The sequence below is a fragment of the Colias philodice genome, chromosome 5 (genome assembly GCF_061535455.1).
Source record: "Colias philodice isolate Cphi_HAF_F1 chromosome 5, ilColPhil1 Martin Lab GWU primary, whole genome shotgun sequence".
Lineage (NCBI taxonomy): Eukaryota > Metazoa > Arthropoda > Insecta > Lepidoptera > Pieridae > Colias > Colias philodice.
In genome coordinates, this window is record NC_143090.1 from 8776756 (window position 1) to 8793297 (window position 16542).

A 16542-nucleotide genomic window follows, 5' to 3' on the forward strand; every position below is an offset into this window, starting at 1 on the left:
GTAAATCCCAAAATCCCCCTCTTGGCCTCCCCTACTATAAACTTTATACCGATTCACATACCTATTCTTGTTAAAATTTTAATTTAAAATAATAATTGAATTTCTTCACAATATGAATAAAGCAAATAACGGATTAATTCTGATTACTGGGAACAGTTATTATTTTATTTATTTTTTTAATTTTACAATCACAAGTTTAATTAAAAAACACAATGTATCTTATCTTGCAATTGATTACGGCGCGGATTAGTCTATAGGCACGAATTTAATTTTCTTGAACTGTTTTGCAGGTACTTAAATTAACATTTTAAGTACCATCTTTAATGCAGGTACTATCTGCAATTCTGTGTCACTATCTATCCTACTAAATTTTGACTAGAAAACTGCCTCACAATGAATATGTCCATAAAAATATAATTTAAAATCCATATTTTTACAGACAGAAATAACCGCGTCGGTTATCAGAAATTCATAAAGAGGGATAATAAAACGGCCACACCAATATAACATTGATTGTTTCTGATTGCAACGCTGTTTGATTGCGGTTCGTGCAATTATATGAGATGCGCCGTGCTCAGTAGATATTGGATCTGAAAATGTCGGTTGCCTCCAACTGCGCTGTTTGTACAATAATTCTCCTCTCGGCTGTTGCAATAACATTTTCCTACCATGATTACGTGAAACATGGCAGTGAGTATTTTTGGACTTTAATAGAAACGCTCTCATAAAAATATTTATGAACAAAAGAGAAAGGGTTGTTGCACACAATCTCGTCGACGAAAGAAATAACGTAAATGTAAATTACGTTTTTCATTATTCACCATTGTTAAAACGTTATTTTAATAAGAATGAAAAATCAGAGCGTCTCGTGAAATCTCATTCATGAAACGAGTTTCAAGTCAGATTTTATAAGAAAATCTCGGAATTCCCGTTGTAATCAAGAGGCTAAATTAGCTTCAACGAATAAATCAATTTTCAAAGGAACTCTTCAGAAATTATAATAATTTATGCCAACTTTAGCTTGGATACTTTTATTTTTTGTTCGAGCATTACCGTAGTAGACGTATAGATAAAGGGGAATCCTTTCATCCCTGTAGACAGTTAGAACTATTGCAAGTAGTGAACTATTAGTTTTGGTCTAGAAATATATAAAAGGCTAAAGAGTGAGTAAGGTCTGGATCAGGGAAACAAATGTGTCGACCTCGAGCCTTGCTCTCGAGCCTCGGGGATACGTGACTTTGTTTTATGTGGGCTTGGATTATCCACACGTACTTTCCAAATAATGTTCAGTTTACTTTCACAGGAAACATTGACAGTTAATAAGGTTATATTTTATGAGGGATTAATCTCTATCTTGCGTAAAATAACAAAACAAAATTTTGACACAAGGTAGTATTTTTTGAGATAAGTGTTTTCATGATAAGTATAATTTTATATCCCCATAAAATTATTACGAACATCTCTTGATTTCAGATAGTGACAGCGACCTTAAATATTATGTTTAAAAGGGCCTTACAGTTAGCCTGTATTAAATGATAGTTCCAACAAAAGAGTTCCTTTTTAGTCTCTAGAATTTTCGAGCAATTATTTGATATTTATTCACATGTAAAAGAACTGCGTAGAGGAACTCAGACTGAATTGAATCCGTAAAATAAAATACAGAAAAATTACAGTTTCACTTACAAATAAAAATTAGCCTGCAAACAATGTGAACTAGATTTCTTTTTTCAAAGAGTTTTCATTCTAGGATACGACGACGGACCGTTCCCTTCGAGTTTAAAGAATATGCCCTATTACTGCTACCAAGTGCCGTCCAAAGGCCCTTGTGAAGGAATGTTCTTCGTGTGGTTCTTTGACGTAGTTCGAAGGAAATGTATGCCCATGATATATTCTGGATGTGGGGGCAACGAGAACAGATTCACGACACAAGCATCGTGCTACATACATTGTGAAAAAAGTCGAAGAATTTAAATGTACAGAACAATATATTTTGCTGATCATTATATTTCGTTTCAGTTAAAACAATTGCCTTGAGGCTGTTGGAAATATAACTCGCCATGAATGTTGATCTACGACTCCATTTATTATATGATACTCGTACAATATATTTGATATATATCTGAATATGAAATACCAATGTTTGGTCTTGGTTTCGTATAGTGTTACAACTAAATATTCAAGCAAAAACTGCGTCGACGTTTGGTTAGGTCATAGTATATTCCATTGCAATAGATAAGGTCGTGTTCTTGTGCCTGACTTTAAAACTCAATTTTAAGAACATATCGCTCATTTGCGACAAGAACGTGTTAACGAGCATATGTATCGTTATGGAATAATGACACAGTAGAATCCGGCGCATCGCGCTCTACTTTCTGCTAAAACGCGATATTTCTAGCTCCAAAAATGACCGAGTTATGAGGGAAAAGGTCGGCGACTATCGGTTTAGCGAAATCTCTTTAGGCTCTTGAATTTAATGCAAGAACGGTTCATGTCAGTTGTTGCTACTCCCTTGAGAAGGAAACTGCTGCCCGATTGCGGTAAAATCGTAACAGCTTATTGTGTCACGGTTTTGCTGAAAGGTAAGTACAGCTTTTTGTTTTTTTAGTGATTTATATTTTCAACTATAACGGGACATTTGCATGTGGGTCATTATTGTAGTAAAAATAGTATTCGCATGCTACGGTTTACATAGGAATGTCCCGTTGTTGCTGAAATGAACAATGTTTTTTGTTGGTTAATTTAATATGTTCCGTTACAGTTGATAATAAAAGTACAAAATGTTTTGTCTTTATGTTGGTTATCTCAAGTTAACACATTTTTCATGAAAAATAATACATTTTTACAACGAATACACCACAATGTTGCATTATAAATGATAAAAATGTTGTCTGATTACTTAATTTATTTTTCAGATGAAAGGTCTGAAGGTCTGATGAAGAAATGAAGGAAGATTGTAAATCTTGTCCCAGGAAATAATGAACATTCACTTATGCTAGAAAAATTAAAAGATCATACTGATTCTCGAATTACTAATGAATTAAACAATTAATTTATTTTCTAGCATAAATGAGGGAAAAAAGACCAGTGAATAAAGAAAAATGAAAAAAAAAAATTACAAATCAGTTTAAAATGCAGGACAGTCCTACGAATCGAAAGCATCACAAAAAAACTGTGCCGCCCCGTCAACTAAAAGAGAATCCTGCAAGGAAACCTGCATTTTCAAGTGTCAATTTTTTTTTTCCGAAGAACGTGAAATAGAGATTACTGGAATTTAGGAGAGATCAAGAAGCTGTCTCGAAACAAGTACCTGTGATTTGTTTTGCTAATATGTTTATTATTTGATTTAGGAAAAGTAATGGGTAATTTTAGAAGCGATTTTAACCAATACAGCATTAATCCTTATCCAATTATACATTGTTGATTTAATATATAGATCTATATGGCGCTTTACTAAATATTTTCGAAGATATTACAGATTTAGTATCAGGATTGCACCCGTGCGAATTCGGGGCGGGTCGTAATATTATAATTGCCAACGGTTGTGAGTAAAAGTAAAACAACAAATATTAATATCTGGTTATAATTGTATAATTTTTTTTAAATATGTATATTACTTGTATTTCAGAGAAAGTTACACAATAACTTCGCAAAAATATCTTTCATTTTGTAAAACAAAATACAAAAATAAAAATATTTCTACTACAGTAACACGTCTAAATTAAAATTTCCCATACATTTAGATTACTGAATTATCAATAAAACGTAACAATACGACATAACTTGTAAAGTTTTAGATTATTATTCTTTTTTTTTTTTAAGAAGAATGGTACATATCTGTTTGTAACGCAATACTGCACACTTTTTACAAGAAAAACGCAACAAGAAGGGCCCTTTCTGGAATAAATAATCATAATAAATTTAATAATTGACTTATTGTTCTGAATATAATTTGATTCAAAAAAACGAGAACGTTTTAATATGTTATATTGAGCTGAATAGTCTAAGCATAATAATTAAAAAGTTACAGGAATTTTAAACTTTCAAATGCGTTTTCCCAACAATTGAGATTTTGACTTTGTCACGTTATAGAAGCAAATGAGCGATATTTGGTCGAGCGAATTATTACTGTTAATAGATCGATAGATCTGCGATATAAATAAACATTATATCAATATGACGTCAATGCTTCCAGGTATATATTTACTGACGTGCACCCCTTGTTAATTCTCGGATTGCGACTAGTGCAATTTGTGTTGGATAAGACAGCTGATTAAACTGTCCTTTGGGTTACATGAGACATGTTCCGTCTTAACTGAGCGGACTCATGCTGAGCTTTTGTTTCGTAAACCATTCTAATTAATGAATACAAGATAGATATAGTTATATATCAATGCAGATATAACGCTAAAACTACCTGATCATTATGTTGTTTATTTTTTCTTTGAATAAAGAGATGGAATACAGTTTTAACGTGAAAGACTACGATACAATTAATTGTTACTTAACAGTGTCAAGTTATTTTCATAAGTTATTGATTGATGAATAAAAAAATATAAGATATTTCTCAATATATATCTTCTGATTCAGTCTTGATTCTTCTGATTTTGAATAAATGAAGGTACATTTATTATATCTACTATCTACTGATAAGATACATTTACAAGGCCCTTTTAACATATTGAAGCTCCAAGGACGCCTATACAAATAAATCAAAATTCTATAGTGTAACCCTTGTGTAACCCTTGTTAGATTTATTAAGCTAGAGATGTGTTCCGCGCACGGTGCGATAACATACTATGTACAATGAAATTAGTATTCATGAATGAAGTTCGGGTTGTGTAACTAGCGTAAAATCAATGAGCATACAGTATTATTACATATTGCTCCAATAGAAGAAGCGACTCTTCATTTATTCAGGATTCTACAGCTGTGCAGAAATGTACGTAGAAATAACATACAATTTTAGTCTAATTATTTTTGTTAAATGTCCTTATAAGAAAACAGACAATTATTCTCGTTCGAAATTATTTGAATCGGAATAGGTAAATATTATCTTTGCCCACGTCTTATCTCCTAAATTAATTTAAGATCCGAAATATGGAACAAAGACAAAATTAAAGCACACGAATTAGAAGCGGAGGCTCGCACCATTTCTCTAATTTGTTTACGCGCAAGGGAATTGTATGTGGGTTTCTTATTCCGCCTTTTAAACAAGCTTCGTTATCGCGTTGAACACTCGCGAATGCCACGAATTCATTGCAGACGAGGGTATTCTTTTTCACACAGAGAACGCCTCAATTGGCTCGAAAAAATATTTTACACTTGACAGCGCTGCTGGAGATTACTTTCATAATTGTACTAGAATATTTACGCTGCAATATAAATGGCGTTGAGAATGAACGATTTAACTCACGTTAAACGCTTTAGATTTTTTTGTTTATTATGAATACTTAACTGAGCTGTTTTTTAATTTATGAGTCTATGTCAAATGTCTGTATGTTATTTTACCTCATATCCTTTCATCAATTTCCTTTTACGCCTCAGAATAATTTTATACGTTGGTTTGTGTTGCAAATGATTGAGGAAAGTTAATATTCTCAACAATATTAAACGAACGACGTAAGAACATTATTAATAAACGAACAAATTATATAAGTACCTACGTTGAATCTTTGAATTAAATTTACTTAAGGATGGCCGACATTAATTCGGTTAATTGACAATTTTCCGCTTAAAACGAATGAATTATTAATGCGTATTTGAAAATAGGATTTCATTAACTGTAAACGAATTACTGGTTATATTAAGAAATGCGAAATATTGGTAAATTGTGATCATCATGACAAGAAGTGAAGACTACTTATATTAAAGTCGTGATTTTATTAGGATTAACAAGTAACTACTTCAAATAAAAGCCATTACCGAGGCTTCACTGTTGTACCTAATTAGAAACTAATCTCCGATTTAACTCCTTACGGATTACGATTTTCATAGTAGTATAATATATAACTTTTCGTACAGATTAACATCTAAAATCATTGGGGAATAAATTGTATAAACGGTATGCTCAAATGAAATCTGGCCTTTCATGTCCAACGATCTGGTCATAAATCTGAATAAGATAAACTCAGCACGCGTGACCCGAACAGGCGAACACAAAAGTGGGATTGACACGCACATAACCGTATGCGGTTGGAGCCATTGAAGCTTCCTACAGCGATACCATTGCTAATGAATCCACGCGCCTAAGGACCGCTGACCCACTTTTGGTCTCATTAACGTGTGGCCACGGAGCGGTCACAAGTACAACGCAATCATTTACTTTGCAATACTGATGTTAGTGAACTTAGCAGATCATTTTTAGCAGATCAAAAAAAAATGTGAGTTCCTATCGCGTGCAGTTGAGTTCTACAGTTCCTGATACTTTTTAGAAATAGTTCTGGCGTTTTTACCTTAAAAAACGACATTTGAAAAAATGATCTGCCAACTTCCCGTAGCAGATCATTTTTAGCAGATCAAAAAAAAAATGTGAGTTCTTATCGCGTGCAGTTGAGTTCTACAGTTCCTGATACTTTTTAGAAATAGTTCTGGCGTTTTTACCTTAAAAAACGACATTTGAAAAAATGATCTGCCAACTTCCCGTAGTAGATAATTTTTAGCAGATCAAAAAAAATGTGAGTTCTTATCGCGTGCAGTTGAGTTCTACAGTTCCTGATACTTTTTAGAAATAGTTCTGGCGTTTTTACCTTAAAAAACGACATTTGAAAAAATAATCTGCCAACTTCCCGTAGCAGATCATTTTTAGCAGATCAAAAAAAATGTGAGTTCTTATCGCGTGCAGTTGAGTTCTACAGTTCCTGATACTTTTTATAAATACTCGCGTAAAGTGAAATACTAGAAAATTTATTTATGTCATATTTCATCACGCCGTAGCACCATGCCATAGCATCATGCCGTAGCATCACGCCGTAGCATCACGCCGTAGCATCACGCCGTAGCATCACGCCGTAGCATCACGCCGTAGTATCATGCCGTAGCATCATGCCGTAGCTTCATGCCGTAGCATGATTCCGTACCATCACGCCGTAGCATCATGCCGTAGCATCATGCCTTAGCATTACGCCGTAGCATCACGCCGTAGCATCACGCCGTAGCATCACGCCGTAGCATCACGCCGTAGCATCATGCCGTAGCATCATGACGTAGCATCACGCCGTAGCATCAAGCCGTAGCATCACACCGTAGCATCACACCGTAGCATCACGCCGTAGCATCACAGCGTAGCATCACGCCGTAGCACATGCCGTAGCATTACGCCGTAGCATCACGCCGTAGCATCACGCCGTAGCATCACAGCGTAGCATCACGCCATAGCATCACGTCGTAGCATCACGTCGTAGCATTACGTCTTAGCATCACGTTAAGCCGGGTCCAGGTCGGGTTTTTTCAAATGTCGTTTGTTAAGGTAAAAACGCCAGAACTATTTCTAAAAAGTATCAGGAACTGTAGAACTCAACTGCACGCGATAAGAACTCACATTTTTTTTTGATCTGCTAAAAATGATCTGCTAAGTTCACTAACATGCAATACTGCGCATTTGAAAGAATTCGTGTGAGATCAGATGCTTTTAAATTGGGTGCTAGTTTTTTGTAGATAAGCTTTTTCTGTACATTCTTCGTTCTGGAAAACATAACATCCCGTTACATTATGTATGTTTCAACTAACATCTCTCTATTTTAGTCTTCAAAATAATAAATATTTTAAAGCGTAGATAGTGTAAATCAGAAAATTTACATACTTTTAATATTAAACAGTTAAAACTGTAATCGTGGTAACGCAATAATCAATGAAAATCATTTGCTCGTTGATGTGTGTGAATGGAATGCATTCAATCATAACAATGGTTTCAAATTATATAGAAAATTGAATTTACAGTTCTCTCCATAGCAATGAATATTTTTGTTTTCCTGGTTTTTCAGATTACAATATTTTATAGCTGGTATTGGTAGTTTGCGAGTAATTTAACCGTTATTTATGGAAATAAATCACTCACTCGCGTATTTCCGTTGATATGTTCTGGCGCGCCTTCATTACTTTCCAGTACAACCGAAATGTACTAATGATATTTTTAAATGTTCCTATTATGTAATAATATAAAAATGTGTTTCTTTACTCGCTTTAGGACGGAATGGAGCAAGATGGAGCTTTATACCTAGAGCATTTCCACAGCCCTTCGCTCAGGCGAGAGTACTTTTAATTAACAGTATTGAAGAAAGTTTTTTCTCATAGCTCCATTCACTATCATGTTGCAACTATAATGAGGCAGAAAGTATAAGAATATTTAGTTTTCCTAGGGGAAAACAAAGGGCTTGTTTGCTTTTTCTTGTCTTGAGAAATTTCACAAGATGCACAAATGCAAATTAAGTAACTAGAAAAATAAATATGGTATATATTTTCATTTCATTTTACCTTTAATAATATTTTATTGTGAATAAAGATGATAAACAAGCATAAAAGCAGAAATTTTGCAAGTGGAAAATTCACAGACAAATTCTATGTAGGTACATTTATAAACAGAGATAAATTGATACTTAGTTGCAGTTTGACTTCAAAGCAGTAACCGTGCAGCTGCAGTCCATCCATAATATGCTAATTATGCTCATCAGAATGCCATGCAAGCGTTATCTTTGTGAGTTTAGGAACGATAGAATTGCTAACTGGAATCTGGACCTCGCTGTCTGTCAAGTGCTGTTCCACGTGTTTAGAAGTGTTGAAACAAGGCAACTCTTTTAGTATTTATCTGTAAGACATGTATAGAAGAGTTGAGTTTGTTATTATCTCTTGTAGATAAAATAAAGTGTACAGATTCATAGATTATTAGAGGATATGATTTGCATATTTTTTTCTTGTTCGCTTACCACGCTTCGGTCTGAAAGTAGTACCTATTTATTTATTTATTTATAACCTACCTAGGAGTAGTATAGATGATCGTCCATTATATTTTGTTTTTAAGAATAAGTGTCAAAAAAGCGAGATCCTATTTTAATAAGTTTTAGACATTATATAAAAAAATACAATATTTATTAAAATTGTTTTTTTTTCTATGTATATCTTACAACCGTGAATGTAATCATAACATGTTTTGTAACATCCTTATTTAATGTCCTAAGATTCTTGTCAAACATAAGTAAAATTTATAATGCGACTTGTTTAATTACACGATGTTTCGACGTGGCAATTAGTCTTACAGCGGCGGGCCATAACCACTAAGCGAACAAGAAATGCCGAAATAAGCGGCACATGTGAATGAGCATTAAAATTAATAGCCATACTTAAGATGTGCCCAAAGATACATAGATAAGGTACACACTCAAAGGGCCCATTGACATGGCTCACACAAGTGTTTAATTCTCGAATAGCTAGCGTTGGTTAGCCTGGATAATTAATTCAGGCTTGGGACGGAATGAGCTCGTTATCATGCAAAATCGGCTTATATTACCTGTAATGGGGCTCTACAAATAATAAATCGCCTTTGCTTCCACAGGATAACCCCTTTTTAAACACCTTTGTCTCAGACTTTTATAAAATTAAGCTAAAATTCGTTGGAAATCCATTTTAATTTTTAATCCGAGACCAGGTATTGTGTAATATTTTAACCACAATTTACATCTACGTACCTTTGCAAAATGTTAAGATAATTTCGTGCTATTCAAGTCACTGCGTGGGATGTTAATTTGGATGAGCGTACAAAGGAAAATAAAGCAGGAAAAAGTAGACGAATGTAAGACGGTATTAAAAAAAACCTTATTTATTCTCCCAGAATATATGCGATTTAACATACACATAAAACCAAATTAATCAAAGCGTACGTACGTATAACCTCAATTGAGAGGAAGGTTAGCGCCAATTAATTCAAATATAATGTTTTATTTCAGTATGAGAGAACTAAAGGCACTCGCAATTAATTTAATAGAGGTCATAATTAACATACCGTTTGCACAGCGTCAATATTGCGGCGGGTAAGTGAAGGAAATTTGTGTCAAGCCATGCGGTCGTCATGGTGCATTGACTCGCTTTAATAATTCCCGGCTCGTAGACACGGCCGCGTGCATTATAGAATGACTTGCCCTGTGCACACTGACATACATTTCCTGTAATTGTCTCTATAAATTCAGTTAGCGATGTGGTAATAGGGTGGATATGTTGAGGGTAATTAAATGGTTCTACTGTAATGGTAGTTGTCGTTATAGTATTGTGATTTAGATGGGTAGGGATGTTATTTTATGAAAGGAAAATTCGCATTGTTTAGGACTGAATGGAAGCAATAATAAAATGATATGTATGGTTTTTAGTAGGTTTGTAATGTTGTTTTGCGCACAAGTATTTCACATATTATTACTGTTCGATTTATTTAAACGTATTATACATTTGAATCCTGAAACAATTATCTTAGTTCACGTTACATGCTGCCAAGTACAACGAATGTTGCGATTTGTTTAATTTGTACGGTCTCAGTCGGCGGAGTGTTTCTTGCGAACAATTCACACTTGTAGTATCAAGTAAAACATCAATTAAACAATGTAAATTGTGCACACTACAACGACAACACTCCGGTACGTACATGCTCTGTGTTAAACTCCCGCTGAAATTGTTTACTCACTTACTTAAATACGACGTGCCATGAAAACGAATTCTGTAGTCCAATTTGAATTAAATTATCCCAACATCAACACCTTTTACACGTTAAAGGATTTCCATTAAATTGGAATTTAAAAAACAATGCTCTTCCCAAAAATTGATTGGAATCATTATAACCGTTCCTGTCAAGCTTTGAAAAGGGATTGAATAAAAAACAATTGTTCTTTCACGACTCATTTGAATTCGGTATAATATTTCATAATTACCACAACACCTGAATGTATGCATGAATGATAATAACTCTTGTTTTGCTAAAATTAAAGCTACCGCTTAGTTATCATATTTACATTAGTTAATTTAGTTTGTCCGATACTGGCTTCTGGCGAACGCATTAATATTGTCTATTTTGATTGTGACATAAATATTATTCAGGTAGAGAGAATATTGCCATTTGCTCTTTTGTATTTTCTTTTATAATATGATTTTTCACTAAAAGGCTTTGTAAGAACAAGAAAAAAATCCATTAGTTTTACTTACTTTCTCCTAGATAAGGTTATTTCTTGAAATATATGTTTCGTATAGAAAATTAAATATTTCAGACTACCTACTCAGGGATTTTCGGTTATTATTTTAATTTGTTTATTATGGGTTATAGGAGGCAATAATTTTCATGAATACTGATTATACGAGATTCGTAACAACATCCACGTATAAAGTATATATAGGGATTACTGACATCCAAAGCTGTTTATTACGTTGCCACTCAGCATAAAATGAAAGAGAAAATGGTGAAATTGAAATGGTGAATTGAAATTCAGCATGTTGGCAGTGAGACGCTTATATTCGGCGAGACAAGCAGACAAGACAATTTACATCATTGCTCGGGTCTAGGAATCCCGCGAGTACGATGGTTATCGTTTTACAGTATTATGCAGCTCTCTTAGTCGCGTCTCGGTCTCGGTTGCAGAGTTTTAAACTTGGAGGTATCTTTCATAAAATATTTTGTTTGCGCAAACTTCGCGTCATAAATTTCAGAATAAAAGCAGCAGGACAATTTGTTACCGCATTTTGCATTGTTACCGACCTGATTTTTTAAGCTATAGAAACATTACAAGTTTTTCCGCAGAGAGCTTTTGAAGCTCAGGAATTTCTAGGTAAACGTTATTTCTCCAGGGAACGTGGAACGCAATTTTCGTTAAACTGAGTTAAATACGTTGGTAGGAGGCGCCCGTTTACAATTTTTCTTATTTAAATTAAGCTTCAACATGTTTTAGCAATTTGGCTGACTAAAAATTTTGCTTTAATTTTTGATAGCTTTCGATCTCGGAGATATTCTGATTTTATTCTGATTCTTTGGAATTGAATTTATTTATCTACTAATTCACATCACTGATTTAGTAAGTATTAATATAATATTATAACTTTCATAACGACTTATATTCATAATCAGTAACTATGGCATTATAATGTTATATTAAATATTAAAAGGCCCCAAATAGTAGTAATTTAGCTATTATAACATGGCCACACTTTTATTAAGCTTAAACTTTTACTTCAACTTTGCCCAACGCATATCTCCGGGGTCCTATCTCGGACTATTCCTGAAATAACAACATACATTTGAGCCCTGGGTTAGGTTACATTGGCATTGTAAATGAGGCCCTGGGCTAAACTTAAATAGGGTATACAAACTTAAACAGTTGTCATTTTCTCTATAAAGGGTCAGCGGCCACGTCGGGCATTATCGTTATCAAAGGAGAACTCCTCTATCAAACAACGAATGGCTTTTATAATGAGATTCTTACCCTTATTTGCGTAACGTTTAGGGTAAATTGATTTTGCTACAAACTTTATTTTGCAACTATTAACGTAGTCTATTAAGGCTTTTCTGTGTTTTATATTATTTTGTTGTTGTGAACGTACCTACGCATTCTTAGTCGTATAGGATGATAGTTGTAATACAAAAAGTAACCAATATAAAACCTTTGTGACTCAATATCGATATCCAATACGCACGGCATACGTCTCCTTTTTATTGTTAAGGAAACTGTTTGTACGTAGAAAGCACATTCTCATGCTTGAAACGAATATTAATTTTAATGTAGCGCAATACACGTCCTATATACATTATATACCCCCACTAAACAATTGCTATAATAAGGCACTCAGTGATTAATGATACTATGTATAAGCACATTTTAATAAATGAACCTTCGCGGGTGAAACGAATTGTTTTCTCGAACAAAACCGCGCGCTCACAATGGTACATATTGACGGAATAAATGTTGTAAATGATCGAACATACAAAAGTGGTTAATTACAATGCGACCGTCACATCAATTTGTCGAAAAGTAATTATTATGATCCAAATTAATATTAATACGTATTTGTTTACATTGTTTGCATAGTAATGGATCGTGTGTGAAATATTATCGAATAATAAACAATAGAATACTAATCTACATACGAGATACGAGCGGTTTGTTGGAAACCTAACTGCATGAGCGTAAAACTCGTCAGTGTCGGTATTTCGCGAATGCTCAAGTTTGTTGTTTTTATCTCAAGGAGATGCTTCAAGAGCATAACAGAGTCACGGTTGATAGTTCATGTGAACGGTTTAATTTTACGCAAGCATTAAAGAAGAATTACGACACCTCGAGGCAAACGAATGCAAGAGTAGGTAGGAACACGTCATTTTAGGCTTCTTAGGCTTTGTTATATAGCAAGGACTCGCTCCTTTGTACAAACATAATTTAACAAGAACAAAGACAGACTCGTACTTGTCTCACTTAATGATGGTGTCTTGTTGTGTCATTGTCCTTTTTGAAACCGTGGAAATATTTCATTTTTATTCCGCCCCCGGCACGGACGATTCAGTTCGAAATATATACCTATATTTTTTATTCAGTACAGTATAATCGTTGAATTATTAATACGTATCGAAATATATTTTAATTTTACATTCTACATATTTTGACCAAAATATAAAAATTGAACCTATACTTTTGGAATTCACGTGAACGTTAAAATTCGAATAAAAGCCGAGGTTATTTATTTATTTGCGTCAGATAATTAATGATTCTACGGAAGAATTTTCAGAAACACACACAAAATATTTTTTACCCTTGCGTATAAAGCGTTGCCCGAATTCAAATGGCCGAATTCATTCGGGGAAAGCCAGCGTCGTGCAAAGATCGCGGAATAAATAAAATAATATCATATGCTGCAGCATTTTCCCTAACCCGCCTTTTATACCTTTATTATGCAGACTCAGCCGCCGCTCGGCTAACTGATTTTTTGTTTCTAATGATACATTCGTTTCCTTGTGAGAAATGATTGATGGTGAATAACAGCGTGTACGGACGTCCGTTTTTCGTTTAATGCGTAACTCAATTACATGTTTAAATATAGGTACACATATACTCTTATGAATATATTTCATTTAGCTTCATCCTGCGGCCTAATTCATATAGATTTAAAAAAAACCTGTAAAATGTGCTAATTTTAACTTAAATGTTTACATCTGTGCTAAATTCATCTACAACGGATAAGTCGGTACAAATGGTTGGACCATTCATCATCCGTACATCAAATTATGCATATATTCTCACAAACTTTCGATTTAGTATTTTAATAGACGTGGATTGTCTGTTCTGTTCCGATTGAAATTATCCTACAAATATTCTTATTCTAAGATGCAAAAAAGAAAGGATTTCGATTGACTATTATTTCAACTCTCCATTGTTCTAAGCTTTGTCTCTCCGTCAGATTTAATCGTGTTCATTGCGCACCTTTTGTTTTTAGGGTACAAAAAATTTCTACTGTAGGTACTCACTAAAAACTTCCAGAACAGAAGGTATCATTAGTAAATTATTTTACTTGAACTAAATATGAACTCCCAACCTTGCCTAAAACAAAGTTGCTAATTAAAATATAACATTAACCTTATTATATATAATTAAACAGTTTCACCGCAAGGCACCGACTGAGCCAAATCGAGTGGAATTTTACATTTAATTTAGTCCTGAAAATAGTTAAAGAGCGAGCTATTAAATGAATTAGCCCGCTAGCAACCGCGGCGTCTGCGCTGAAAGGCTGTTGATAGTCTTGGTAATGTTAATTAGTGAGACCGAGAACAAACAATGCTCGGTTTCCAGCGAAACGGCTCTGAGATAACACGCCTCATAGCAGCTCTCACGAAAATATATTGTGGCCAGGTGTGATGGAGAAGTCAGTAATGTATGAGCTTGTGTGCGTGTTAATACCACTCCACCTTAAGGAGGCTTCTGAGTAAAGATGTTTCGTGGAATGGAACCTACATTATGCAGTGTGCGACGCGCACTAATTTGTGTATAAATGAGGTTCAAAGATATTCTGTTTTGCGAAATTGTACTAACTTCTTATACATTTTCTCGTTAAGACAAGGTATTAGGATACCAAAACAATTCAATGACTTGTTATGAGCTAGCGTGTTTTTAAGATGAAATAAAACCAATGTTTACTGCTGTTGTAAAACACTAAATTTATATTGTTCTCGTAACTATGGAATGAAGAATAATGATACCTTCCGCTATAAATCAACATCGCACCCAAAGAAAATTGACTCAATCAATAATGATTTATCTTGTGGCCGAGATTTCAGTAAAATATATAGACGATACTATTTATTCAAGTAGACTGAAAATATTACAGTAGAAAGGCTCAATCTTGTCGGTGGAAACATTAAGAAACTATAAAATTATCGTCGTACGAATTGCGGCGAAAATTTAATAGTTAATACATGTTGGTAAATTAAAATGTACTTCCTATTGTTAGACGTAACTTTTGATTTAATATTTCTGTGGATGAATAGTTGTCATTATAGTTGTCACTATTTCCTGTCCGAACATGCTTAATAACTGTCAAATATTATAGTATTAATGCCGCTTTTCTTTGAATCGTGTCCCAACTACCCTCACTTAAGCATAGTCGTTCACTTGCTGCGATTTGGTATCAACTACCTGGATAACCGCTGGGGCACACATGTACTAGAGTGGAGACCGCGGCTCGGCAAACGTAGCGTAGGGCGCCCTGCTACAAGGTGGAGTGACGATATCCGCAGGGTTGCTGGGCATAACTGGCGTCAACGAGCGAATGACCGGGCTCAATGGCGTGCCATGACTGAGGCCTATGTCCAGCAGTGGCCAAACATAGGCTGTTAATGATGATGACCTGCATCAATAAGGTAGCTGTGTAGAATCGCAGTACATTGTTATTACATTCAAACTAATATTTAACCTTGCCTCGCGTGTAATTTCTTATACTATAGTCAATAAGTACATGTAACCCATATGAATGCTCCTTAAATATTATATTTCTAAAAATGATTTACTTGCGATTGACGAAGCTTAAACGTTGATAAATACGTTCTATACTATCTACAAAATGAATATTTTAGAAGGGATCACAAATTTAAAATAATTAATTGCTCGTAGCGGATGGTCCGTCGGAAGGGTGCTTCTTTGATGTATTTTATTATACCTACCTCAAATTTATAAAATAATTTGATTTCATCTATTATAATATTGTTACCAAGTAGGTATAAGTAGTATAACCGCCCGTAATATTCTTAAGTATTAAATTATAGTTACCTATATTATGGGACGACCTCCCACAAGATGGACAGACGACGGTCCGATGCAGGCCGCCGGTGACCGGTCGTACTGGAAATCTTTGAGGGAGGCCTTTGTCCAGCAGTGGAAGTCCCACGACTGAAACGAACGAACGAACGAACGAACGAACCTACGAACGGTAGTAGGTACTAATGTGAAGCCGTGGAGGGTCGAAATGTATATTTCAAAAGCGCGGCTGAATTTTTTGCAAACATTTTAAATTCAAAAACCAATACAAGAGGCAACAAAAATT

General features: G+C 34.4%; 2 protein-coding genes across 6 annotated transcripts in view; both read left to right on the forward strand.

Annotated features, from left to right (window-relative positions):
• CASK (peripheral plasma membrane protein CASK) overlaps positions 1-16542 on the forward strand; it is a 151745-nt gene that overhangs the window by 46670 nt on the left and 88533 nt on the right. The gene's annotated exons all lie outside the window — the stretch shown is intronic.
• On the forward strand, positions 106-2074 carry LOC149488560 (kunitz-type serine protease inhibitor homolog calcicludine-like). The gene is made up of 2 exons (XM_089695251.1): positions 106-690; positions 1748-2074. Exons 1-2 carry the CDS (start codon positions 597-599, stop codon positions 1969-1971), a joined length of 318 nt encoding a protein of 105 aa, XP_089551377.1. The 5' UTR covers positions 106-596; the 3' UTR covers positions 1972-2074.